We start from the raw sequence: 26,788 nt of genomic DNA, 5'->3' as shown, positions 1-26,788 counted from the left end.
TCCGCTCTGTTGCTCATGGAGATGTAGGTCACCCAATTTTTGAAAACAGCTGCCTGGGCTTTACAGGGTGCAGGCCCTGAGCTTTGAAAACTGTTCCTCTTTTCAAAGACAACTGGCCTCTACAGAGTTTGCATCTGCAACCTTCATCTGCCAGTGAGAACCTTACTTTGGTCAACTGAATAAGTGAGAAATTTAGATTCATAGTGTAGTAACTGGAAAGGCTGCATTCAATGTAAATAAGACAGAATCCTAAACCTCAACATGTTTGTTGGTCCAGACATGAGTTTTAAACAGCCCCCCTCTTCTGTACTCTCTCTTTCCACCTTCCTTTTTAGTGCTTCTAGGCCTCCTATGGAGGCCCCAGGTGGACTCATTGGCAGAAAAGAGTAGAAGGATAGAGAGGACTAAAAAACAAATCAATTTGTCCACATTTCAGCCTGAGGTTCATTCTGTGCTAAGCTACCAGGGCTGCCCACTAGTTTCTTCTGTGGTACATGAAATTATTTTAACTTAAAACAATCATTGCAAACATCTCCCTCTTTTCTACCTTGAGAATAAGTTCCCCAATAGAAACTGAGCTATTTGTGCCAAAACTGTGAAATGTAGCCTTCCAAATCAGAAATGCTGTCAAAAAAGCCTATTTTTAATGGATAAACAGATTTTTATCTAGAGTACAATGGATTTCCCCCAGCACTGTTTCTACTGCCAAGTTTCCTCAGCTGTTTTTGATTGTTAAATATATCGGAATCACTAGAGTTCAGAATTGCTCTAACACATTGGGTTGTCTTAAATCCTTAAGTAACCATATTATGTATGAATACTCATAAAATTTTACCTGGTGTGAATTTAGGTAGATGTAGGGACTCAGAGAAGCCAGGCATTAGCTATACTGGCTCCTAAGTGACACTTGTATCCACTGCTCATTGTCTCTACAGCCACCAGAAGACCCAGTTTCAGGGTAATTTGAATTAGTGTTTGGAGCAAGAAGGAAAAAAAATTTCTGTGACAGGTTGCATCTAGCATTGATTTTCTGTTTTGTGCTTTCATTTGACCTAAATTACTATTTTTTAAGTTTTTTAAACCTGAGAAATTTTTTAAAAGTTTGAGGTAAAACTAGTATAAACATAGTAAGGTTTGAAAGTATTCATTTTGGCTATTTTTCTATTTCCTCCAATATTTGATGCCTACCATTAGTGTGTACCACTAAGGGTTTTGCGTGAGAGTTGGCCCTTGACACACACAGGTGACATTTGACAGGCCAGGAAGACTCCTTAGACAAATACCAGCCCAGAGTTTAAATGGAAATGGGCCAGTTAGCAGACAGATAATAAATAGAACCTGTGAGGTGGAAAGATCACAGTCCTACCCCTGTAGGGAAAGAATTCATAATAAAATTATGCAAGAGTCCATCTGAAAGCTTCTCGATGTTGAGGCCAAAGCTTGAAAAAAGCCTCATCAATTTAAAAAGACAGCTGCGTTTTCCTTCTCAAGAAGTATGGTTGCCTGGTAAAATATGACAATATTTGGGACACACTTATACTGAAAAAGTATTCAGTGTTTTATCAGAAATTCAAATTTAACTAGATGAGATGACCTGCATTTTTGTTTGCTAAACCTGGCAATCCTATCAACAACAAAAGTGCGTCTGGTGATTTAGCACTAGCCTCTGCAACCTGGTATCACCAGATTGGAATTACCAGCAAGAACCCTCCCCAGGAACGTCCCCTGCCAAACAACCAAACAAAAGGGCTTTTTGTACAAAAACAGGTCAAGGCGATACAAATGCCACAAACTAGCTCCTGGGATTGCCCTAGCCCAGCCAAAAAGATTCAGGTTAGTCCAGAATGATTTCGGGAAGTAATTGTTTTTTTTCCTAATCTCCCCCTAAGCTATATTGAGTGACAACCATCTTACCCCTCCTAGTCACTCCTCCGTTTCTGCTTTGTCTTCTGCTATTTAATAATTGAATGTTATTCTAGAGTAGAGCTCTGTGGATGGAACAAGGTAATCTAGACCACCCTGCAAGGCAAGGCGATCTCTATATCCTTCATCTCATGTTCTGAGACGTGGGAGTGTCTAACCTGTGGCATGCAGTGTGTCCTGAACTATCAGCCTCCTGTGGGTGGCACAAGGTCTAAGGCACAAGGTCCCTTAGACCAATGTTTCCCAAGGGACATACTGCAAAATCGGATGCTAAATAAAATGCCCCAGGCTCTCCCTCTTTGAGCCTTAGCACTGAAACCCTCAGGGACTGGCTGTCTATGAATAAGGCAGTATTTGATTCCTAGGCTGCTATTGATTCTCAACTGTTCACCTCCCTTGGGAGCCTGGGAAGCCATGATTGGCAAGATGGAGGCACTGCGGGCTCTTCTTGCTGCTTGGTTCCTTTACCTCCCTTTGCCTTCCGCGCTGTTGCCTCCTATCGTCACATAGTGTTTACACCGTCTCAGTTCTTTCTAGTTTTGCACTCTTAGCTGTGGACTCCACACAATGAAAGAGGCTCCTTATCTCCTTTTAGGAAAATCCTTAGTTTGCTGAGAAGGGCTGACTTCCTGACCTCAAACCATCAGGAAGACTGACACCCAAGGACACAAAACACTCTCTTTCTCTAAGGCATCTCAAAATGTTCTAGGCTGTCAGGTTGGTAGAAATTGCAACCTCAGCAATTCACTTGTTGCTCCCAGTTAATGCACACACTGGGCAGATGCATGTTTCTTTGGTGATATGGCTGCCATAGGAGATGAGACCTTTCAGAAGCGTGAAACCTCCATGAGAGGAGCTACGTAGTCAAAGAAGACTGCTTGGGGAGAGACATCTGGAGCTAAAACTCTGAGGGAAGATGTGTTGGATTAGTTTGGCAGAGGAAAGGAATTCATTCCATAGTAAGACCAGTCGCAATAAAAGTTCAGAAGCTTCCAGTCAGAGCCAATTTATCCATCCAGTGATTTAGACTAGATGTTTAGGCTCTAGGAGCCTTTCAGGGACCACTGAAAATGTTTGAGATCCGAGGGGAGGAAAATGCATTACTCCAAAGTATGAAAAAGACACACAAAATAGACATCAATAAATGTTTAATTATATGTCTGTAAAGTATAAAAACTTTGTTAATTGACCACTTATAAACATCTCATTACACTTGAAATTTACAGAGCAGATTTTCTCACTTCATAAGAATTCCCAAGTATATACTGCCCAGAAATCATAGCCAATCATTAATTGTGTCGCTTATAGTCAAATGATCTGAAAACCAAAATTATACATATCATTTACCATTTTTACAGAAAACAGTTTGATTGGGATGTGAGTACATTTTAATATATTTACTAAACTGTGGGATGGGGTCTCCAAAAAATAAGAGTGTCTAAGGCCAACCAAGATTGTAAAACAAGCCCAAAGCAGTAATTATGTTGTTCAGAACTACTTCCTTATCTTGCTAGGTCCCTGTTTGGGAGACCAGCCCAGTGATCTCTGAAGAGCTTTTAATGATTAGCACCATGAGTAATTATATACAAATAGAACTTACACACAGAACAGAAATTCCTTAAGCTCACAGACAAATGTAAAAGCAAAATAAAGAGCATCTCTTTCTGAATCCCACACTAAGAACCCTTTTCAATCATAGTGTCTGGAAACTTGCTTTGGTTTTTAGAAAAGACTTGTGAACTCCATGAGAAAAGGAGCCCCCTCATGCCTTTGAGAGCTCTGTACCCCAGGCTTTTCATAGTGGAGTCCAGTCTGGGAGAAATACCTTTGTATGTGGGGGAACTTGCACCCTCAGCCATCCATTCTACCATATCACCACCCCCATCATTTCTACATAGGTGAAATTTGGGCAGGCTATTAAAGAAAGGGGGTCAGACATGGGCTGAGGGTGGAGAACGGGGGAGGGGGCTGCCTGCCTACATTTGGCGATAGAGTAAAATGGGGGAGGGAGAATGTGTCTGTGAAGAAAGGTGTGGGAGATAAATATATTTGATGAAGCAACATTGAATGCACTGTCATTAGAGCTTATAATTATTAGATGTTATGTTATTCATTATGTAACCCCCCATTTCTCTGGAGAGAACAGGGTTAAGAGGGGACAGAGGCAAAAATGAGTATTCTTTCCCTCACCCTCCCTAATTCTGTCTGTGGGTTTACCAATTGTTCTGCGTTGCACTGGTGCTGCAGCTGCCCACACCAGGCCCATACCCGGAGGTTCAGCGCTGTGTCTCTCCTGCTTGGTGCCCAGGGTCTTTGTGAAGCATGTAGGTGGGGCCTTATGTCTCTTTGCTGTGCCCCCAGCTTCCTCTGCTGCTTCCTGACTCTTAATCTTACTTGCAGCTTCTCGACAGTTACTTTGAAGCCTACCAGCATGTGTTGGACCCCGAGGAGAGGTTTGCCTTAGCGCAAGTAATCACTGACGTCATGCACAGGTGCCCAAGGTTTGACCCCAGCCACCCGTATTTCATCAAGGCCTACCAAGACGAGTGCACCTGCCTGCGGCTTCACCTGCAGCTAGTGAGGGGCATCCTCAACCAGCACGTGAGTACAGTTGGGCTTAAAAACATTCCGTGTGAGAAGAGTATGGAAAACATGGCTGGAAGTGAAAATAATCTCTTCCTTTCATTGTGGGTCCAGGAGGTTTCGAGGGTGGCATGTACAGCATGTTTGTTTCTAAGCTCATTTGCGTTGTTGAAATCCAAGCACAACTACAGTCTTCAAAGGAGGTTTCCAACCCTAATTCCATTTAATGGGCCACAAAGAATGGACAACCTGTTTTCATTAGATTATAGTTTATCCATAGTGAAAGAAGAACTAAGTATATCCCTTTACTAGGCATTGATGTATAAAATTATGCTTATTTTTTAAAAATGTTGTGACTATTTTTAAGACACTAAAGGGAACAATCACCATGTATGTCCTCTGGGGAAAAGCAAGTGGTAGGAAATAAAGATTGTTACAGTACATTGACCATAGGCCTGGTCAGAATTTTTTTCATGTAGTCAATTATTTGACAAAAAGTTTTCTTGTGCCTCTTAAGACTGTCTGAAGTTGGTTACCTTTGCTTTTTATGGCTGACTCTTGGCTCAGACTCAGAGACCGGTGTGTTCCTGTATTAGTGGATCCTCAAAATTATGTCTGGGCGGAAATTAGTCAAATAATGAAGAGCTGCAAAGGGCTGATGTTTTTCTCATGCCAAGGCTTGTAACTCACATCCATGGGAAAGTTTAACTTTTCTAATTCTAACTTTTGTGCTACATTTCTAGATAGAGCATCAGCGTGAGTACGTCCAGAGGCTTTGGCAAGAAGGCTGTCCAGAAGGTCGCAATAACTTTGGACTTCCCCTTAACATAATTTGCAAACAACTTATTTCCATCAACAGTAGCTGGTAAGCTGGTGTTGTCTTTATATATTTGACATTTAGTCTTCTATATAAGTTAAGGGTATGATGTTAAGTCTAAATACTAGTTTATAAAGCACCTCTCAAGTATTTGGGGAGATGAGAGGAGTAGCTATAAAAGCCACAGAAGAGGGATTCCATCCCACCCTCAATATCTGTTTGTTTTGTAAATAATGAATAGGAAGGTTGAATTTAAAATTATGCCACTGGGTACAGAATCTTCAGTCCCTTGAGAAGTCCTAAAGGAAAAAGCCATTGCTCTTTAAATGCCTTCAGAGGATTTAATCAGAGGTTCCACACAAACTGACATATATGATGTTCTCAAAAGTTTCTCAAAAAGGAATTTCTTTTTTCTAGTGTCACCAAAAGGTTTTTTGCAGACTCACCATGTGACCCTCCCACCCATTAAAGGAACAGATTAAATTTCCTGAAACCACTCAAAGAGGCTGTATATTTTAAGTCACCCCTTTGATATGTAGTATGCCCTCCCCCCAACATTCCCTTCTAGCCTTGGAGGGTAAAGAGGGGACCTGGAAGTGAGTGACAAGGCCCATGTTGGTCTATGTGGCTCAATCTCTCTATTGCCTTCAGATGGGTAGAGAAATTGTCCAGCTCCTTTCCACAACCAACAAATATTTGTTGAGTGCTGCATGTACTAGTAGGCAGTGTGCTAAGAGGTGGAAGCATAAATGTGAACAACAGGTATGGCCCTTATGCTCCTGTGACGTGTACAGTTCAGCAGTCCAGGCAGAATTTCGGTGACAAGTTGCCACAGCGGGTCATCTTGGGGACCAGCAAGGTGCCGTGAGATTTCATATCTGAGCTTCTAGCCTTGTCTCTGGAGAGCCGTGGAAGTCTCAGGCACAAGACTGCATTTTCTTCACAAACCTTTCTCAGGACTGATTGCTTCACTGAAATAAGCTTAAGACACCAGTTATGTATGTGCAATTTGCAATGGCAAGAATCTACTGTTTAGGAAATGGTGTTTGGCAGACCATGCTAGTTAAGCTTACATGGATACTAAAACCTGACAGAATAGTCTCAAAAGCAAGTGTTACTTGCTTGATAAGGTTCTTTTCCAGCCATAGGTTTGTATTGTTTAAGATCTAGGACTAAGAGGAATCCCATTTGCACAGATTTAAGAAGTATTTATGTTCTTTAGTTCTATGTCTGTAGATAAAGGCTTGTGTATAAGACTTCCATATAAAATCCTCTATTTCCAAAGGAATACCCACAGACAAATTTTATTATTTCTGGCCTCATTCATTTATAAAATACAACATCCTTAGGGGAAACGTGAGTTTTCCAGCAGTCGTGTATAGAATTTTAAAAAATTATTTTTGTCCATTACTATTTGGGGAAAAAACAAGGGATAAAGACTCAGGTGATATGTCCCATGGGGTGATTAAAATAACTTAGCTCCCTCCCTTTGGGGCTGTCCCCAGATCCCTGAGACTAGTAATCAGAGGACACTGTAGGACACAGAAAGGAAAAAAAAAGAGACTCAAGTAATAAATAGAAACTTAGCATGGAAATTATTTGTTTAATATATAGTCACTTTTAAGTAACTTTGTTCTCAAATATTTGACTAAATAGTAATTACAACATTGAATGTTGACCGGTTTGTTGTATATAGTTTAAGAATCTTATTCTTGTAGGGCTCTGACAATGAACTGTATGTCTTCCAATTTTAAAAGGGTCACATTAAAGTAAAGAGCGTGTTGTATAATCTGAGGGACAGCCTCTGAGACCCCTTCAAGTTCCCACTTCTTTTTTGTTGGTGTTATTGTTTTTTTTTTAAAATAACGCCCTGGTTTAAAGGGGCTTTAAACCAGGGATTGTCCTTTAAAAACATGAATTCAGATATCTTTAGAAACAGTTCTTCATTGTGTAAAATTGTCACTCATTGTTCCTCTTTTTAAGCCCAGCTTTGAAAAACATTTATCTGCTGGAGTTCCACCCATCCCTGGGCCTGGCATCGCTCATTCCCAGAGCCCTTGAGCATCTCTTCCGGGAGGCCCGCCTCAACTGCAGGCCCACGTCAGCCAGCGGCCTGGCCTTGCTGGAGCGACGCGTACTACGGCTGGCCCTGGATGTGTGGCTCACTCCAGCCAAGCCCGAGTCCTGGTACTGTGCACAGCTCCAGAAAGATGTAGGTTCCCTGAACCGGGGAGGTGGGTCCTTGGCAAAGAGAATGCTTCCTCCCAGATGTTACTGCTTAGCTTTGTTTTCCTGTTTGGCTCTACTCCTCCCCGATTTGACCAGAGACAGATCATCGTCCTAGGTCTTGCCAACATTTTTATGTGATTTTTTTTTTTTCATTTTTGGTCAAAGTTTCTGGTTTATCAGAATGCTGCTACAATGAAAATTAAAAAGAAAATGTGGGTATGTGGGAAGTGTTTTCTGGTTTATTATTTCTATTTTAACAATATACATTTTAAATAAAAATCATTTATTTTCTTTCCACTAAGGCTCTTTCTAAAATTCACTCTTCTTGTCGTGAGCTAAGATCTGGTAGAGGAGACAGAGGAGTCAGGGACCTGGACTTTTAAGTTCAGCCCTGCCGTTAACTTGCTGTGTGACTCTGAAAAAGTCTCTTAGCCTCTCTGAGCCTCACTTTTCTGTTCTGTGACATTGTGTTTGTGTATTTGAAGGGGAGTGGTGGTAGGTGAGCTTGAAGATCTCTAAAGCCCCTTCCAGCGCTACTGATCTGTGGTTCAAACTACAGCCTGATGATTTCCATGGTGCTTGGAGATGAATTTTAATTCTTTTCTTTTTCTGTTAAGGCTGTCATAGTTGAGCCTGGGTTTTCAATTTGACCTTAACTCTGTGTGGGTCCTTGCTGTATGACGAAGGAACTTTCGAGAGCCTCAAATGCCAAAAATATCTATTTCACATGTCAGGCTTGGCCTTCTATCCCCTCCTCCTCAAACTAAAATTTTACTTTATTTGAACTTAATTATAAGTTGATAAAAGTAATATAATACAGAGTTTTAGCAAAAGAGGAAAGCAAAAACAATTACCCTAAATATAACCACTTAAATGCATTCATAATCATTTTTCTGAATTCAAATATTCTTCACGTGCATGTTTTACATAGTTATAATTGTATCCTTCATACAAAGCTGTCTCCTGTTTTTCTCAGTTAACATTATATTATATATTTTCCTATAATGCTAACTAGTCTTTAAACTCACTTTTATGACCACATAATTCCCTTCAGTGATCAGTCATCACTTATTTAACCGTTTCCCTATTCATGGGCATTCAAGTAGTTTCCAGTATTTCACTATTATTAAAAGTTCACTATTATTAAAAATCCAAGCTTACAGATTTTTCCATATTTTGAATCAATTCCTTTTGATAGATTCTTGGAAGTGAACTTGCTGAAACAAACTTTAAGTCTTTGGATACATGTTGGCAGATTACTTTCTAAAAAAGTTGTGCCAAATTATAATGCCACCAGTAAACTACAGGAGTACCGGTTCTGCTACACTGTACAGTAGTAAGTGTAAGCATATAATGTCTGTGCTAATATATCCATACATTAAAAAGATGCTATTACACTGTTAGGTTTCCTTACCTTGCTATTTGTTGAGATAAAATGTTCTTCCCAATGTCTTGTTACTAGCTGTATATTTTGTGAATTTTCTCTTCTTCCCTTTTGTTTATTTGTCTCTCGGAATCCTAATGTCATTCCTATCCACTCACATGAACTCTTCTTAAATAAAAATCTTAACCCTTTTGTCCATGATGTTTTCTGCAAATATTTCCCCCAATTTGTCTTTTTATTTTTAACAGAAACTTCGTTTCATATAGTAAAATCTGTTGATCTTTTCCTTTGTGATTTCTTCTATCTTCCTAAATCCAGAAAGCAAATCTTCCCCTAGATGTTTCATATTTGCCTTATTTATTTTGATTTCTTAATATTTTCATTTTATTTAAAAAATATTTGACTCCTTCATTATTCCACCTGGAGGGAGGGAGGAAGGGAAGGAGAGGGAAAGAGAGAGGAAGAGAAAGAGAGAGAGAGGTGAGATATGGCTCAAATTGAATTTTTCCCTAAATTACCAGTCATGTATTCTGCTATCATTTTTTGAGGATTCTTTTCACATTGTACATGGTACCCGATTTTTAAAATGTATTTTAAATTGTTTTATAAATCATAGTAAATATCTGCAATACCTGTCTAGGCTCCCATTGATGCCCCATAGTTTTATTAATTATTATTTTTGAAATGTGTTCAAATTTGGACCTACAAATGATAAATATTCAGATTAAACTTTGTATTAGACCAGAAAAGGGGGCAGGAATTGCCCTGAGAAGACATGTAGGAATTAGTTTAATGAATGTCTTTATCACTTAGGAAGACTTCCGGAGCCTAGAAATTGTATCCTTGAGCAGACAAGGCCTTAGGTGGATAAGTGGATGAATAAGGGAGCCTGTGCCTGCTTAGGCAGCCCAACCAGGAAAGACAGAACAGGGGGTCCCCAAACGGGTCCTTGCGGGGAATGGTATATTAGAGGGTAGCAAAGCTATCACAGCAGAGGAGCCAACCATGGCAGGAGGCACAATGAGCAATGTGATTATTTCTCAGATTGCCCAGGGCTGGCTCAGAGTGGAGCAGCACTGAAAAGACTTAAGGGTACTGTAAAACACTGTACTTGGAATTAGGAAGCCTTAATTTACTCTTGGTATTGCTGTGTGACCTTGGAAAGTTTCAGTGTTTCTTCAGATCCCTCACTGATAAAATGGAAATAATGGTATCTGTGATGCCGACTTATGGGGATCTTGTGAAAACAAATTAGACGGATTTATAAGAAATTGTTATTAAACCCCTCTTTGGTCACCAAAATACTTGAAACATATCAGGGACTTCTATTTCTATTTAGGTTGTCTTTGTCATTTCTATTCTTTATTTTGGCTTAAGTCCTTTATAATAATGATAACAGCAAATACTATGTGCCGGGCATTTTTCCATCTATTAACTCACTTAACCCTCTCAACAATCCTATTAGGTAATTGTGATCTCTTGGTGCCTATTATATACTGTTATTATCCTTATCTCTGCTTTACAGCGAGGAAACTAAGAGACAGCAAAACTGAGTAAATTACCCTCAGTCTCGCAGCTTGTAAGTGGCAGAGCCAGGCCTTGTGCCCAGGAAACCTGAATCCAGAGTCTGTGCCACGGATAGCATTTTTCTTAATATGTGAAATTTCCTTTTTTTATATTTTAAAAAGTACTTCGTTTTCTTTCAGCTTTTTTCAGCTAAAGTGATGGGAGATCCCTTTCTTGTGGAGGAGATAGGCCTGCTTGCACTCAAGTCTGCAGCAGACGAAGGACAGATCCAAGGCCCAGATTTTCATGTGCTGCTCTTGGAGACATTTTCCAAACTTCTGGAACTTGTGACCCTCCGCCACCGGCTGATAGAAACGAGTCTGGAGAGTGTACACTTAGCTCGGTAATAGGGGTTCTAAGGATCCAGTTGGGGGATAATAGACAGTGGGTCTCCATGCCTCCAAGCCTTGTCCCCTCTGTGTCCCAGAGTGAGCTTTCTAATGGCTGAGACGATCACCTGGCTCCCTTGCTCCTCCTCTCACCGATGCCTACCTATGTGCCTCTCTGACCGCTCAGCTGGCCCAGGTCGTAGCACCGGGCTGTCTTCTCCACTCAGCACATTGCCTCGTATTAAGATGCTTACTATTGGTTTAGTGGTTTTCCTGCTAGTGGAAGCTCCCTGAGTGCAAAAGCCCCGTCCACACGGTTTTCCATGGTATCCCATCATCTGGGGTGAGGCCCGACCTACACCAGGTACTCAGTGAATATTGATTGGATTTTCCCTTGAGTACAATGAAGTTGAATAGCACAGCAGAAGCAACAGAGGGCCTAGAGAAAGGAGAAGCTGAGTCAGTGACAGCGTCCAGACCTGACAGAGGGATGGAAGGTTCAGTAGGTGGAGGGAGAGAAAGATTCATGAGTTAGGTTTTAGGTATGAGTGTGAGGTAAGACATCCAACTGGACAGGTTCCATAAGCAGGAAAAATATGGGACAAGAGGGTTTGTTGCAAATGCTGTTGTTTTCTGATCCCCGTGAGAGGCCCTATAGCCACAAACGGTCCGATCGTCCACTATCAATCATTTCTGAGGCCCCCTCACAAAGGAGACTTTGTGTGCATTCATTCATTTAATTCTCAGAATATCCTTATGAGGTAGCTTACAAACATTTTACCAGTGAGGAAGGCTCAAAAAAGTTCAGTCATGTGGCACGATTATATAATTAGAAGATACATTCAAAGAATATACAAGTTAAACCATAAGTCAAGACATTTATTAACTTCTGTGATAATTATTGCCTCCCATAATTTCTGATCCTTGCTCTCAGGGATCTCACCATGTAAAATTTACCCCTAATACAATTTAATATATATATTTTGGTCATCTGAACAAAACACTATAGGAACAGAGAACATGGAGTATTTCGTTCTTTTTAAGTGGATCAGGGAAAGCCTCATAGAAGACAAACTGTTATAGGATGAATTGAGTGCCAACCCCCCTAAAAAATCAATATGTTCAAGTCTTAACCCCTAGTACCTGAGAATGTGACCTTATTTAGAGATAGAGTCTTTATAAAAGTAATCAAGTTAAAATGAAGGTATTGGAGTGCGTCTTAATCCAACATGCCTGGTGTCCTTATAAGAAGAGGAAATTTATAAGAAGAGGACACTCACAGAGGGAAGAAGATGAGCAGGAACAGATCCTTCCCTCACAGAATCCTCAAAAGGAACCAACCCTGTTGACCCCTCGATCTCAGACGTCTGTCCTCCAGAATTGTTGAGCCATCCAGTTGACTTTGTTACAGCAAAGCCTCGCAAACTGATATTGGTGCCATTTGAACTCAGCCCTAATGTGTCAACTTCTCAAGATGGAGGATGAGAGTGGAGGGGAAGGCTGAAATGCCAGACGGACAGCTGCATGGAGCCTTGCTGAAGCTGTGGATACGTGGGAGTAGAGCTCAGAGTTGAGACAGGACAGATAGGGTCACAGGTTCTGACACTAGTGGGTGATCGTTAGGGCGTGGGATTGGAAGAGGGACTATCTGAGGAAGGGATGGAGAAGATGAGAAGAGGATGGGTTTGGGACTCAAGGAAACACCAGACTTTGAAAAGAAAGAGGAGGAGAAGCCAAGGAAGACTGAGGGAGAGTGAGTGGTCCTGAGGCAGAAGCAGGGAGGTCCTGATCACGGAGACCAAGGGAAGGGAGAGGCAGGGCCAGCTGTAAAGAGCTCTGGGAGGAGGAGGTGAGCCTGCACTGAGGGCAGTGTTGGTGACTCGCTGAGGGCTCTGAGGACAGCAGCCAGCTTGCAGTAAAGGAGAGCTGAGGCCGTGCCCAAGCATGTCTCCTACAGTTGTACTGTCTTCACCTGTCACAGCATAGAGCAGACAGACCTTTGTGACTCATTCACTTCCTACTTTGCTTGGCTTACTCTTGTTTTGCCTTTTGCTTTTGTGCTTATTCAGATGTTTTGGTTTTCTTATCACTTACTTTCCTTGTAGGGGAAAACAATAGCAAATGTTGTTGACTCTGTTTCCCCCCCTTTTTAGTCTCTATAAGGAAATGGCGTGGGAGATGGGTTTTGAAGAGTTCCATTTATATCTGAGGCCTGTTCACTTTGAATTTGCATCACTGAAGGACAAGGTGGACCATTCACCTCCTATGTTTATCACCTCTTTGCTGGAGACCAGTGATCATGTAGACAGGTGAGCCTTAAGTGGGTCAAAGGAAAAATAAGGTAATGGTAGAATGAATGGCCAGTGACAAATAAGTTCTACCACCACTGGATACACAAATGCAATTGTATTTCTAAATTCTCTCCCTTATTGTCTATCTGCCATAATTCCATCCCTTTTTTCTTTATTTATTTTCTTTTCTAATAAGGAAAAAAAAATATATCGATCAACAGGGAATAATTGGATTTAAAAACACCCAGTAACTGAGAAACGGAAGACTCAGATCAGAGAGTTCAAATGAGATGGAATCACAGGCTCAGGCAGCTGCCTAGGTTGACGGTGTTGCTTCTGGGTAGAAGGGGATTGAGGATTGTTCTCATGGGGCAAGAACTAGGGAGCAGAGGTCCAGGTCCCTCCTCTCACTTTCCCTGAGACCAGGAAGAACTCGGTCAAGTTCTTTGAGCACTGTTTCCTTGAAACTCTAACACAGTGTACAAACCTAACATGTATGGCCATAGCTCAGGTTCTTTTGTTGGTCAATAACAGAAGCTGACTCAAACCAGTGAAACCTCTTTTTCATGCCCCATAGGTTCAGCCCATTGACAGAAAGAAAACAGACCATGAATCCATTCAGTCAGGAAAAGGGATCTTTCCCCCCACACAGTCAGCCTTTGATGTGCGCTGAGAAGAAACTTCTGTCTCCTGCTGCTACTTTCCTGCTCTCCTTGTCTGCCCTTCCCCTGAGGGTCCTAGTTCTATCCTTGGAGATTCCTAACTAACCCCACCCACCCCAAAGAAGGCAAAGATGACTCCTAGGAGAGAAAGTCACCTTTGTTTTGCTAATGTGGTTCACTACTCAAAATATAACTTGGTTGTGTTTATATGTTAAAGGACTCCTTTTACCCAGAGAGCTTGGGCTGGAATGGATGAGATGACAGAACACAGTATCCCAGAATTTCTCAACCTTGGCACTATTGACATTTGGAGCTGGGTGACCCTTTCCTGTAGGGTGCTGTGCGTCAGAGGTTGTTTGGCAGCACCCTTGCCCACTACCTACCAAATGCCAGTAGCACCCCTTTTCCCCACTTGTGACAGTCAAAACTATCTCCAGACATTGCCAAATGTCCCCTGGAGGCAAAATCTCCTCTGCTCTATCCTGTCACACTAGCTAAACCAAAAAGAATTTCTTGTAAATATAGAGAAATCTCTCACCAAAGCTGAAGGCAGGAGGTGTGATTGGGCCTCAGGCCAGGCTAAGTCTCCAACCTGGAGTCAGCTGTTCTCTGTCTCTTCACGGACCTCCTGCTGGAGCTGGTATTTTACACCGCTGTGAAATAGGGCATATTTGTGTTCAACTGAAACCAACCAAATAGCACAAACTTCCCAAATGCTCTGTGGCCTGGCCAAGGGGTGACTGGTCCTCCCAGTGATGGTCCAGAGATCCTGCAAGATCTGAATTACCAGGAGAAGGTATATACATCCAAGGAACTTGTGTCTTGAGTTTGCATTAAGTTTTTTGTATGTTAATTTCTTAAAGTTGATATAATACTTTGATATAACATCAAACATGAGCATAGTGAGTTACATTTTAAAATGCACATTCATATATATCATTCCACTTAACTCTTTCACTGTGTTAATTGATTTCAAGTTTTTTTCAAAATGTGTCAAATCCACAAAAGACAAAAAGTTGATATTTTCACTATTTTATGCATTTAATAATAACAATTTGAACTGCTTTGTATATAAATGACATAATTTTTATGTATAAAAATTTCCTATTGTTATTCATTCTTGAAAAACAAAAATAGAGAAAAATATACATCTGCTTTCCTAAACTTCCTTTCTGGAAGTTTCCATCCACACTCAGCAGATGGATGGAAATAATTCATTCAGATATATCCAACCATTGCGGCAAAAAGGGTTAATATTTGTCATAATCCTATATGAGACAGATGATACTTCCATTTACAGATGAAGAAACCAAAATTCATAGATATTAAATTACTCAACAAAGTCTCATAGTTATAGACAAAGGATGTCCAAGGCAGAAACATAGTTACAAAGAATATTTAGTTAGGGCAGTGGGAGAGAGTGAGAACTGGACGCCTTTTAGGGAGTGGACAAAGGGGCCAGAGTCATTGAGGGGCCTGAGAAGATGAGATTGTGGGGGAGAAAGAAACTTTCCTCTTCCCTTCTAGGTTCTTTCAGCTGGTCTAATAACCACATAGACATGAGGCAGATTAATAAGAGAAAATGACCAAATTTAATTACTTATGTACATATGGGAATACCACATGCACGAGAGGTTCAGAGACAGAAAGGAAAAATAAGGTAATAAATTTCTGAACTAAGGATGAGGTAAGGCACCTGGGGCTTCAGAGGAAAGGAAAATCATTCTCAGGACAATAAGTGGAGCAGATATTCAGTCAATTAGAAGTTTGCCCGGCCCTACATATAAGTCATAAAACTTATTTCTGGTGATAACTTCTATTATGGACAAGGCTCCTAATTTAAATTCTTTAAGGGAGAGGTACCATGTTTCCCTGAAAATAAGACCTAACCGGAAAATAAGCGCTAGCGTGATTTTTCAGGATGACATCCTCTGAACATAAGCCCTAAAGCATCTTTTGGAGCAAAAATTAATATAAGACCCGGTCTTACTTGCGGGGAAACACAGTGAAAGTTTTTCCTGAGCCCGCAGGGTCTCGATTGCCTTCAGCTCAAAATAATTCACATGCCAAAGTGGCACATCTTCAGGAGACCTGTTCTGAACCCCTTCAAGGTCAAGAAGGCAAGAGCAAAAGCTAGAGAAAACAGTGGAATGGTAATCAAGAGAAGAATTTTAAGCACTCCCGTGCGAATGGTCACCCCAAGGAAACTACAGGGAGATCCAGTCCAATAAGGAATGAAAAGACCCCAAAGCCCTTTAGTTTTCGGGGGGAAATATTAAGTCTTGTATAATGTCTGCACTTGCTATGACTACTGATGTCCCAGAGCTGATCACATGCCATTCTGTCCCATCAGAATGGGCAGCTCTTGACTAATGGCATGACACATGAAAACAATGTCATGTTTCTTCATGCTTCCTCTTGCAGATATGCTCCTACTACTCTTGGCTTAGCCATCTCTGAATTGGACGATAATCAAATTGGCAAATTTAGTTTTTATACGAAGGAAGCCATCCTTAAGGTAAATTATTTTTGCTTAAAAGATACTAAAGTAAAATTAAGCAATTTGCTCATGTATTTCTTTCAAAAGTCGTATTTAATTCATGTAACGTTAGCTCCCATATAAGAGAAAAGCTCCCAACTTTATAAATAATGATAGACTTGACTCATGTAATGTGCACATTGGTCTGGTTGGAACTGTAGAGTCTGCGACACCTTAGCAATAACTTCTGTTAGATGTTAAAAAGAAGCACTTGTAGTGAACCATCTTTGTATCAGGCTTTAAAAATATATACTTCTTATTGGAGCTTTTATCTGATCTTTTTAAACCTGGTGCTGTTTTTTTCACTTAGATTTCTTTGCTTTCATGTGTAGGTGTGAGTTTGTATTTGTGTGCCTATTTCTAACATTAATCTCGGCAATTTTATGAGTCTGCCACTGAGCACATGTTTGCTAGTTCATCAGAGCCTGTTGTTCCTTTTCTGACATTTGGGGAAAACTGATGGTGCCCTGCTATGGAGCACATCCAGCCTGGGGGCTGCCTTCATAGGATACGATGCTGCGTAGGGAGAGACAGATTCAGTCTTGTGGCTGAGGAACAAGGATCTCCACTTATCCTGCAGTTTGATTAATACACAGAGGGAGCCAAAAATATGTATACACATTTGAAGAAAGGAAAACTGTATTAAAATGGTAATAGTCAATAGATACCCATAATAAAAGATAAATACAAGTCATGTTTGTCTTCTGCAATTACAAAGGTGCTTAAAGTGGTTACCACCAGCATAATTTTAATAGTATTTTTCCTTTCTTAAAATGTGTATACATTTTTTTGGCACCCTCTGTATATACATGTTGAATAAGTAGTGATCTCAAGTTCACCTCTTTCTTTATGAGAGAAATTCCTAATACCTTTCGTATTTTCTCTTTGTAGCTCTTGTTCCATTCAGGAGTGGAAAATATGCAAGTCACCCTTGCATGTCAAGCTGCTCAGAAAAATGCTTTGATGGTAGCTGTCCAGCAGGCATCCTTCTATCACCCTCCCGGAGAGGGCTGTCCTGGTCATGTCAAGGTCAGCCTGTAGGTTAGAGAAGCCTGAGGTGTGCCAACACTGCGCCAGCTAAAGCCAAGCTGCCCCTTCCTTCCCTACTTTCCTCCTTTCCTTCTTCCCTCTTTCCCTCCCTCCCTCCCTTGGCCTCTCCCACTCCTTCGTGCTTTCTTTCTCCTCTCCCTGTTTTTACTCACTTTTTTCCTTCTTTCCTATCTTTTTATTTTCTTCCCTTTTCCCCCTTTTTTCCCCTTTCTTCCTAATTTCCTAATATGAATCAATACATGACCAAATCTTTACTGGGCCTTTTAACTTTCAGTAATTTGCTAATATTTTTTTCTTTGTATGTAACTCTATAATATTGACGAGCTAGAATCCTCCAGCAGAAAATAACCTGTTCCTCCATCCCTGTCCTTTGTAGATAAATGATTCCATTGTTTTATGTTTTATCGTTCCATCCTGTATTTCTTGTTGCAAAAGTAAGCAGGTATATTTGTCTTTTCTTTTAACACAAAAAGTAACACGTAATACATACTTTCTTTTGTCTGGATTTGTTTTTTTTTTTTTTTTGGTTGTTACTGACATATAATTCACAGAACGTTAAATTCACCCCTTTATAGTATATAATTCATAACATCATGCAACCATCACCACTACCTAATTCCAGAACATTTTCATCATTCTCAAAAGAAGTTCTGTACCTGTTAGTAGTCACTCCCATTGCCCCCTTCCCTCAGCAACGAGCAACTAGTAATTTACTCTGTTTCTCTGTAGATTTGCCTATTCTGGACATTTTCTATAAATGGAACCACATAATATATAACCTTTTATGTCTAGATGGTTTTTTGCTTAGCATAATATTTTCAAGTTACATCCACGTTGTAGCATATATCAGTACTTTATTCCCTTTTATTGATGAATAATGTTTTATTATATGGATATATCATATTTTGTTTATTCAATCATCAGTTACCAGGCACTGGGTTGTTTTCACTTTTTGGCTATTATGAATAATGCTGCTATGAACATTCATGTCGAGGTTTTTGTTAGCACTTATGTTTTAAGATTTGCTGACACTTGTTATTGTCTCTCTTTTTATTTTAGCCATCCTAGCGGGCATAAACTGGTATCTAGCTATGGTTTTGATTTGCATTTCTCTAATTACTAATGATGTTAAGTATCTTTTCACATGTTTGTTGGCCATTTGTATGTCTTTGTTAAGAAATGCCTGTTCAAATCCTTTGCCCTTTTATAAATTTGGATATTTTGTCTTTTCATTACTGAATTGTAAAAGTTCTTGATATATTCTGAATACAAGTCCTTAATCAAGTATATGATTTGCAAATATTTTCTTCTATTTGGAGGATCATCTTCTCATTTTCTTCATGGTATCTTTCAAAACAAATTCTTCATTTTGATGAGTCCAATTTACCTGATCTTCTATCACTTGTTCTTTTGGAACCATATTTAAGAAGCCATTGCCTAATCCAAAGTCATGAAGATTTACTCCTATGTTTTCTTCTAAGATTTTTACAGTTTTACCTCTTGCATTTAGGTCTATGGTTCATTTATGGTTGATTTTTATATGTAGTGTGAGGTAGGGATCCAACTTCATTCTTTTACATGTGATTATTCAGCTGTTCCAGCACCATTTGTTGAAAAGATTCGTCTTTCACCATTGAATTGTCCTGGCAACCTTGTCAAAAATCAATCGATGATAAATGTAAGAGTGTATTTCTGAACTCTCAATCTTATTCTATTGGTCTACATATCTATTTTTATACCATTACCACTGTGCTTTGATTACTACAGAGTTGTGATAAGTTTTTAAATTAAGAAGTGTGAGTTCTCCAATTTTGTTCTTCTTTTTCAAAATTCTTCACCTATTTTGGGCCCCTTGCATTTTTATATGAATTTTAGGATCAGTTTGTCAACTTCGGCAAAAAAAAAGAAATAAAAAGCTATTTATGATTTTGACAAGGGTTACGTTGAATCTGTAGATCAGTTTGAGTACTATTAGTATCTTGACAATATTAAGTTTTCTGATTCATGAACATGGGACTTCTTTCCATTTATTTAGGTCTTTAATTTCTTTTAACAGTATTTTGTAGTTTTCAATGTGTAAGTCCCACACTTCTTTTGTTAAATTAATTTAAATGTATTTTATTCTTTTTGATATTATTATAAATGGAATTATTTTCTTAATTTCATTTTAGTGTTCATTACTAGCCTATAGAAATATAATTGATTTTTGTGTATTAATCTTGTATCCTGCAATCTTACTAAACTGACTTATTAGTTCTAATAGTTTACTTGTGTTGGTGTGTATATGTTCCTTAGGGCGTTCTATGTACAAGATCATGTCTTCTGCAAATAGAGATAATTTTACTAATTACATTCCAATCTGGAATGTCTTTTTTTTTTCTTGCCTAATTGCCCTAGCTAGACCCTCTAGTACAAAGTTGAATAGAAATGGTGAGAGTGGGTAATTGTCTTATTCCTAATCTTAGGGGAAAAGCTTTCAGTTTGTCACTGTTAAGTATGATGTTAGCTGTTGGTTTTTCATAGATGCCTTTTACCAGGTTGAGGACATTCCCTCCTATTCCTAGTTTGTTGAATGATTTTTATCATGAAGGGGTTTGGATTTTATATATATATAGTTTTGCATTTTATTTTTTCACTTAACTGTATCTCCAAACCAGTTCACAGATATTTTTAACAACTGTATAGTTCTCTCTTGTATGTATGTACTGATGAATGTAATTTAAATATAAAATTAAATATTTAAGCCTTATAGATTCTATACAGCTTACCACATTTACCCCTTATCATATTTATCTACCTTTATCTATTTCTATTCTTCACATTAATAGACAAGTACAAACTTATGAGTATGGCAAGAATATTCAATCCCCACTTCTACTGCCAAATACTAATTCCCATGGAAATCATATACTAAAGTAGAAAACAGGGATAGAGAGAGTCATTTTTAAAAATTCAACCCCAAAATTCTTAATTCAGTACGTACAATAAGTTGGGCTCATCAGGTAAGACTGAGGTACAATTCATGCTCCTGAGGGACTATCAGCCAGTATGGATAAGAGGGACAAGTCCACAAGTAGTCAAATACAAGGCATAAAAGAGGTGCCAATAAGCTTAGAAGAAACTTAAGGAAAATAGAGGTCACATCTAGGAACCAGGAAGGGCAGCCAGGAAGGGCAGCACAGAACAGGGCCTTTTGGAAAACCTGAAGGATGAGCTTTTTTGAGATGCCATGTGACGGCCTGTCAGGCCAACAGATGGCCATGTGATCATCGTGAGTGAGGAGAAGCCCCTGCAGGTACTCAGGTAAGAGAGCGAGAAAGGGCAGCTGGGGACTAGGAAAAATGAACCCACCATTTGTGGTTTTCATACATAGTTGACATATAGATTTCTTTGTTCAATTAACTTAATCTTATGAATACCAATAATTAAACCAATTAAGTCGGGTTGTTCTGGTAGAAATGGAGGTTGAAAGGCTTATGAGTCACTCCCTGAGATCCCCCCAGGGAGCAAGTGTTGAAAGTGGATAGGTGCACAGGGCAGGCATGGGAAGGCATTAAGAGTAATAACCTGGAAAGACCTGCAGTGCTGGAAGGGACAAGGAGGCATTGGTGTGAAAAAAATAATTATGAGTATGTGAATATATATATTAATAGACATGTGGATAATATGTGTGTGTTTATATGCTTTCCTACAAGTGTGGGACAGGAAGAGAGCTGATGACATAATAAGGAGGAATAAACGATGGAGACAGTGAAACAGAGGGAGGGCGGGAAGGGAAGAAGGAAGGAAGGAGACCAAGTCAGAGAAGAAAACTTTGTGCTGCTACCAAAGCCAAAGGAGGGGCGTGTTTAAAGAAGAAATGAGTCGTTGAGAAAGATGTACAGATGACAAATAAGCACACAAAAAGGTGTTCAACACCATTAATCATTACAGAAATGCAAATTAAAACAGTCATTTGAATCGTTAAAATGTAAAAGACTGGCTATTCCAAATATTGGCAAGAATAAGGAGGACATGGAACCCTCACACACTGCTGATGGCAATGCAAAATGGTCAGCCACCTTGGAAAACAGTTTGGCAGTTTCTTATAAAGATAAACATACACTTACTATATTATCCAGCCATTCCACTCCTAGGTACTTACCAGAGAGAATGAAAGCATATGTCCATACAAAGACATAAACAAATGTTTATGGCAGCTTTTTAAAAAATAGCCAAGAACTGGAAAGAACCCAAATATCCATCCCCAGATGAATGGGTAAACAAATTGTAGTACATCCGTACAATAGACTACTACCCGGCAATGCAAAGATATGAACTATTGATATATACAAAATATGGGTGAAGCCAGACAAAAAAGAATAAATACTGCATGTCTCTATTTATATAAATTCTAGAAATGCATTCTAATCTATAATTGAAGAAAGCAGAACAGAGGTTGCTTGAGGAAGGGGGTTGGGTGGGAGGGATGGCTCTCATTATTATTGTTTTTTAAAGATTTTATTGGGAAAGGCGAACAGGACTTTATTGAGGAAGAGTGTGAACCTCCAGGACCCTTTTCCAAGTCAAGCTGTTGTCCTTTCAATCCCAGTTGTGGAGGGCGCAGCCCACCTCCAGGTCCAGCTGCCACTGCTAGTTGCAGGGGGCACAGCCCACCACCCCTTACGGGAGTCGAAACCGGCAACCTTGTGGTTGAGAGGACGTGGTCCAACCAACTGTGCCATCCTGGAGCTCAGCAACAGCTCAGCTCAAGGTGCTGTGCCCAACCCTAGTTGCAGGGGGCGATGCCCACCATCCCTTGTGGGACTCGAGGAATTGAACTGGCAACCTTGTGGATGAGAGCCCACTGGCCCATGTGGGAATTGAACCGGCAGCCTTCGGAGCTAGGAGCATGGAGCTCTAACCGCCTGAGCCACCGGGCCGGCCCATAGTCATTATTTTTATTGCAGTGATGGTTTCATAGTTGTATACATACACCAAAACTTATATAATTGTATACTTTAAACACGTGCTGTTAATTGAATGTCAAGTATACCTTAATAAAGCTATTACTTTTAAAAGAAGAAGAGAGAACAAAAGGTTGAAAGTTGATAGAGTTAAATGTAGAGGGAATATCCGGAGAGTAGGGATTAAAATGAGGACATTTGACATTCTCAAAAGTTCATTGCTGACTCTGACAGGGCAGTTTTAATGGGGTTGGAGTGAAAGCTAGACTGCAAGAGTTAAGGAGTGAGAAGGGGATAGAAATATAGAAGCACTGTATATATACTGCTCCTGTATTAGTCGGCTTGTGCTGCCATAACAAAACACCATAGACCGGATGGCTTGAACAACAAACATTTGTTTTCTCATAGCTCTGGAGGCTAGAAGTCCAAGATCAAGGCACACTTGGTCAGTGTGCATGGTCAGTTTCTGGCAGAGCGGACTTTGTTGCTTGAGGATGGGTGCGTTTTCACTGTGTCCTCTCATGGCAAAGAGAAAGAAAGCTGTGTCTCTTCCTCTTTTTATAAGGGCACCAGCCCTATCAGATTAGGGCCCCACCCTATGACTTTATCTAACCCTAATTACCTCCCAAAGGCCCCACCTTCAAATACTATCATGTTGAGAGATAGGGTTCCAAAATAAGAAATTAGAGGGAGACACAAACATTTGATACATTAAGAAGTTTAGTCAGAATTGAGGAGGAGGCTTGAGAGGGTAGGAAATTAAGAATAAAATAGATGTGAACATATTTGTAGGAAGAGGCTGGAAAATAAAAAGCAACTGAGGATAGAAATGAATGATGGGCATGGTTGGGATGTTGAATACAGGTAAGGGTGTCAGGTAGTTCACAGTTCAATTCAGCAGTTTCTATTGTCCAGGCAAGGCAGTGAGCTAAGTGACAGGATATACATGGGCTCATGGAATCCTCTCAACAGCCCCATGCGATGGGGGCCATCATCCCCTTTTTCTAGGTGAGGAAAAAGATTATGGAACAGAGTCAAGATCACCAGCTGACTGTATCAGCACTGGGATCTGATTGCAGCACTAGTGTTTTCTCCCCTCTTAGCTCACTCACAACCTTTCTAAGACCTCTTGAGTCTTCTGAACTGGTATATTCTACTATTTCCAGAAGATAAGGGCCTTCAGAAAAAGTCAGGATGGAAACTTTAGACTTTTTACCCAGGATTTTTTTCTTTTGCCTCATCTTCCTTCAGTAATTCTGACATAGAGAACTCCTTATTTCTCTCTTTGAAAAAGAGAGGTCTTTTCTTTTTTGAAGCCTTCATTTTTCTTTTTTTTTTTTTTTAGTTAGCATTTTAGAAAAATGTAAAAGAATTCCATCCATCATACCCGGTAGCTCCATAACCAATAGGAATATTGGAAAATATGGGTTTCCCTTTTTTTTTTCTTCCATCCTCCTTCCCTTCTCCCCCATCCTCCCTTCACCTCTCCGTCTTTCATCATTACAGTGCATGGCAGCATATGTAGCCCACCTCCATCTGATTAGGCTACACCAGAATGGGTACCCTGAAACAAATTTTTAGATCTTGCAGCCATGAAGTCCATCAGCAATATTTCTTGAGAGGCTTCTTTAAATGAGCACTCCACTAGTCACCTTGCAGAACGGAGAATTTCTTTCAGAGCACTTTAGACAATTGCACTCCATTCTGGAAATAGTTACACTTAGTGCCTCACCCCTTCATTGTGTAAAACGGTATCTCTCTTCCCTTTTCTCCCTTACTCTTTGTACTCTCCTCCCCTCCCCTCTCTCCATTCCTACCACACTCCCCATGGATCCAGTCATTTACGTGTATTTGGGGTCAGTTGTGACGGTGAGGTAATTTTATACCCAGTACCACAGGACTTACACATCCAACAAATGTAATTCACTTTGTTTTGAAATATTTCAGGAAATAAGTTCAGATCTGAGAAATCATGGTGGAATGGGCCCAACCAGAAGAAGAAGTTCTAGAATTATGAATGGCATGGAGAATTTGCCGTTAGCCCCAACTCCAAAAGTCCCAGACACCCTTACTCATCCTTCAGAAAGATCCCAGGTTACCAAAAGGTACTGCACCAGGGGGTGGGGAAGAGGTGGGGAGGGTTAAAATAACAAAAATGTCCTCTTTTAAGTCAGTTAATAACAGAGTATTATGGAACTGAAGGATGCGTAACTGAAGACCTTGTATGAACAGAGAAGGCCCACTCCTTCCATTATACTCCAGTCTATAAAGGAGAGTCAGTAGTTCCTAATCTCAACCTCTTTTCTCCCCTCTCCTCCTTTCTCGTTTTTTTTCCTCTTCCTCCCCTTATTCTTCCCTTTCTCTATATTTTTCAAACTCCAAAGAGGGTATAACAGAAGAAAGAAGAATATGGGCCTCTCCAAACGTTCCATGTTTATCTTAAACAGAGAAGCACAGAACTACCCGCACTCTTCAAACAAGGGTTTCACCGTTGCTTAGAATAACAGGGCAGTGTGTTATCAGAGACACGGCCTCTGAAGAGGTATGTCTATAAATGAGGAATGCCCGACTATGTCTTGATCTCTTCTCACCATGGCTGAGAAAGAGAGATATTTGTATTCAGCAATACTTATGAATGCTCTGCATATTTTATTGGGGCATGCCAATGACACTCTAATTTATTCCTGGCAAGTTTAGAATGAACAAAATAACAGGTAAAGCTACTCTACTACTCAAGATGCCATTAATTTGACACATGGCCAGAATTCAAGTGCCCTAAATCTACATTCCCAATGTGTGGATGGAAGATTTAAGATTAATGTGCCTAGTCCAGTGGACCCTTGGGAGGCCATTTCAGTCCAGGTGCCCCTACAGACCAGGCCAGGGGAGTACAAGGGGACCTGGGTAGTACAAACACTGGGCCAGACTATGAAGTCTGGGACTGCTAATGCATGCCTTAGGCACATGGGGGTCCCCAAGGAGAATGGTGACACATCAGCAGCCCCAGCGAATATAATCAGAAACACTTGAGGCAGAGGAGAATCGTGGAGATAGACACCTGCTCTCCCACTGCAATACCCAGTACACAGCCTCAGGTGTTCCTGTCCTCTAGAGAGCTCTCAAGTTGTCCTCTTGTTATATGTCCACTTGTCTGGGCTCAGATGTCTCTGTTCACTTATCAGGGCTCCGGAGGCATTCGTGTCTATTCAGCTAGAAAAGGTGGGACTGCGGGACATGATGCTGAATGCCTTCCTCCTCAGGAAACAAACCATGGCCGACAGAATGAAGAGCCTCGTGAGTACAGTAACAAGGGCTCCCTCAAGCTCTCATGTCCTCTTTTACATTTGGGCAAGTAAAAATTCTCAACTTGGAATCTGTTGCTTTCAGCCTATTTGGATAGGACCGTTGAAAATATATTATAAAGAATTGAAAAACAGACTTCAATAAGAAATAGAAAGGAAACAATTCGAGCTAACTGCTGTTTAGTGTTAAAAATATGTGCACTTTTCCAAGATCACATTTTCTTTGGTCACTTTCTAAATGGAACTGGTTTCCGCACCTGGTCTGGATCATTTGACCACTCCTGAGTGACCTGAGGGTACTTAGGAGTTCAGACACGGTGAACAAAGACTCTTGCCATCTAATTCACCTGTTACCTTGGTTTTTCAGATACTACCGCCATGTGTCTATTCAGGCTAGTGTTTTATACTAGCCTAATCTATTGAAAAATAAACTCAAGTCTTTCAACAGTTAAAAGTATTGCTTAATTTTGTGACTATCATTTCAGTATTCATTAATTTTTTGATGAGGAAATCATTAGGCTAATGCATCCATATTTGGGAGAGAAATATGGTTTACAATATCTAGGCTTTTTTCCTACCTGTCACTGAAAAGGAAAGACTTACATTTGCTAAATTCAGTTCTAGAAGTGGGATAAGAGGGAGGCCAGACTTCTGGATTACTGCTGATGGAGACGAAGGACTACTTTTAATGAATAATTGAGATATTAAATTATATTTTTACTAAATATTCAAAAAATATTAACCAAATGGAAAACGTAATAGCTCATTAACTGCTCTTCAGGATTATCCAATGCCTGTCAGATTAGAAAGGGCTCAGGCAATATAACTGTCAATTTTGTCACGGTCTGGGATTTTAGCCTACTTAAAAGGTAGTAAGTTATCCTGCGACTGTTCTGTGGATGTAGGCAAAAGACACAAGACTTCTAGATCAGAGACAAAGAACTTGATTGCTGAAAACAGAGCAGGCCTCATGAGCTTCTCGTTTGTGTTGGTTCCCTTGGTCTCCCAAGTCCTAAGAGAGCAACATGGACGAGCCCAGATGCATGCAGTGGGCTCTTGTCACAGTTGAGCAACAATGAGTTTGGGGAATCTACCTCTTTTATAGCAAGTTTGCTTTTTTTCCGGAGGGGTACATTACTTCATCCCTCGAGATTGCTCTCTGCAATC

At 40.2% G+C, this 26,788-nt stretch overlaps 1 protein-coding gene across 5 annotated transcripts in view; it reads left to right on the top strand.

The window, feature by feature from the left end:
• Positions 1-26,788, top strand: part of LOC308492049 (coiled-coil domain-containing protein 162-like) — a 113,798-nt gene that overhangs the window by 17,764 nt on the left and 69,246 nt on the right. For all 5 annotated transcript variants that reach the window (XM_081036382.1, XM_081036381.1, XM_081036385.1 and 2 more), the window contains 9 exons: positions 4,324-4,524; positions 5,250-5,371; positions 7,307-7,535; positions 10,643-10,845; positions 12,985-13,140; positions 16,209-16,302; positions 17,215-17,352; positions 24,267-24,424; positions 25,502-25,613. In XM_081036382.1, the coding sequence (XP_080892508.1) occupies positions 4,324-4,524; positions 5,250-5,371; positions 7,307-7,535; positions 10,643-10,845; positions 12,985-13,140; positions 16,209-16,302; positions 17,215-17,352; positions 24,267-24,424; positions 25,502-25,613 (1,413 nt within the window). The remainder of the gene's footprint in view (positions 1-4,323; positions 4,525-5,249; positions 5,372-7,306; positions 7,536-10,642; positions 10,846-12,984; positions 13,141-16,208; positions 16,303-17,214; positions 17,353-24,266; positions 24,425-25,501; positions 25,614-26,788) is intronic.

Source organism: Rhinolophus hipposideros (assembly GCF_964194185.1).
Source record: "Rhinolophus hipposideros genome assembly, chromosome: 3".
NCBI lineage: Eukaryota > Metazoa > Chordata > Mammalia > Chiroptera > Rhinolophidae > Rhinolophus > Rhinolophus hipposideros.
The sequence above is the reverse complement of the archived record's forward strand: the minus strand, read 5'-3'. Positions and strand labels throughout refer to the sequence as shown.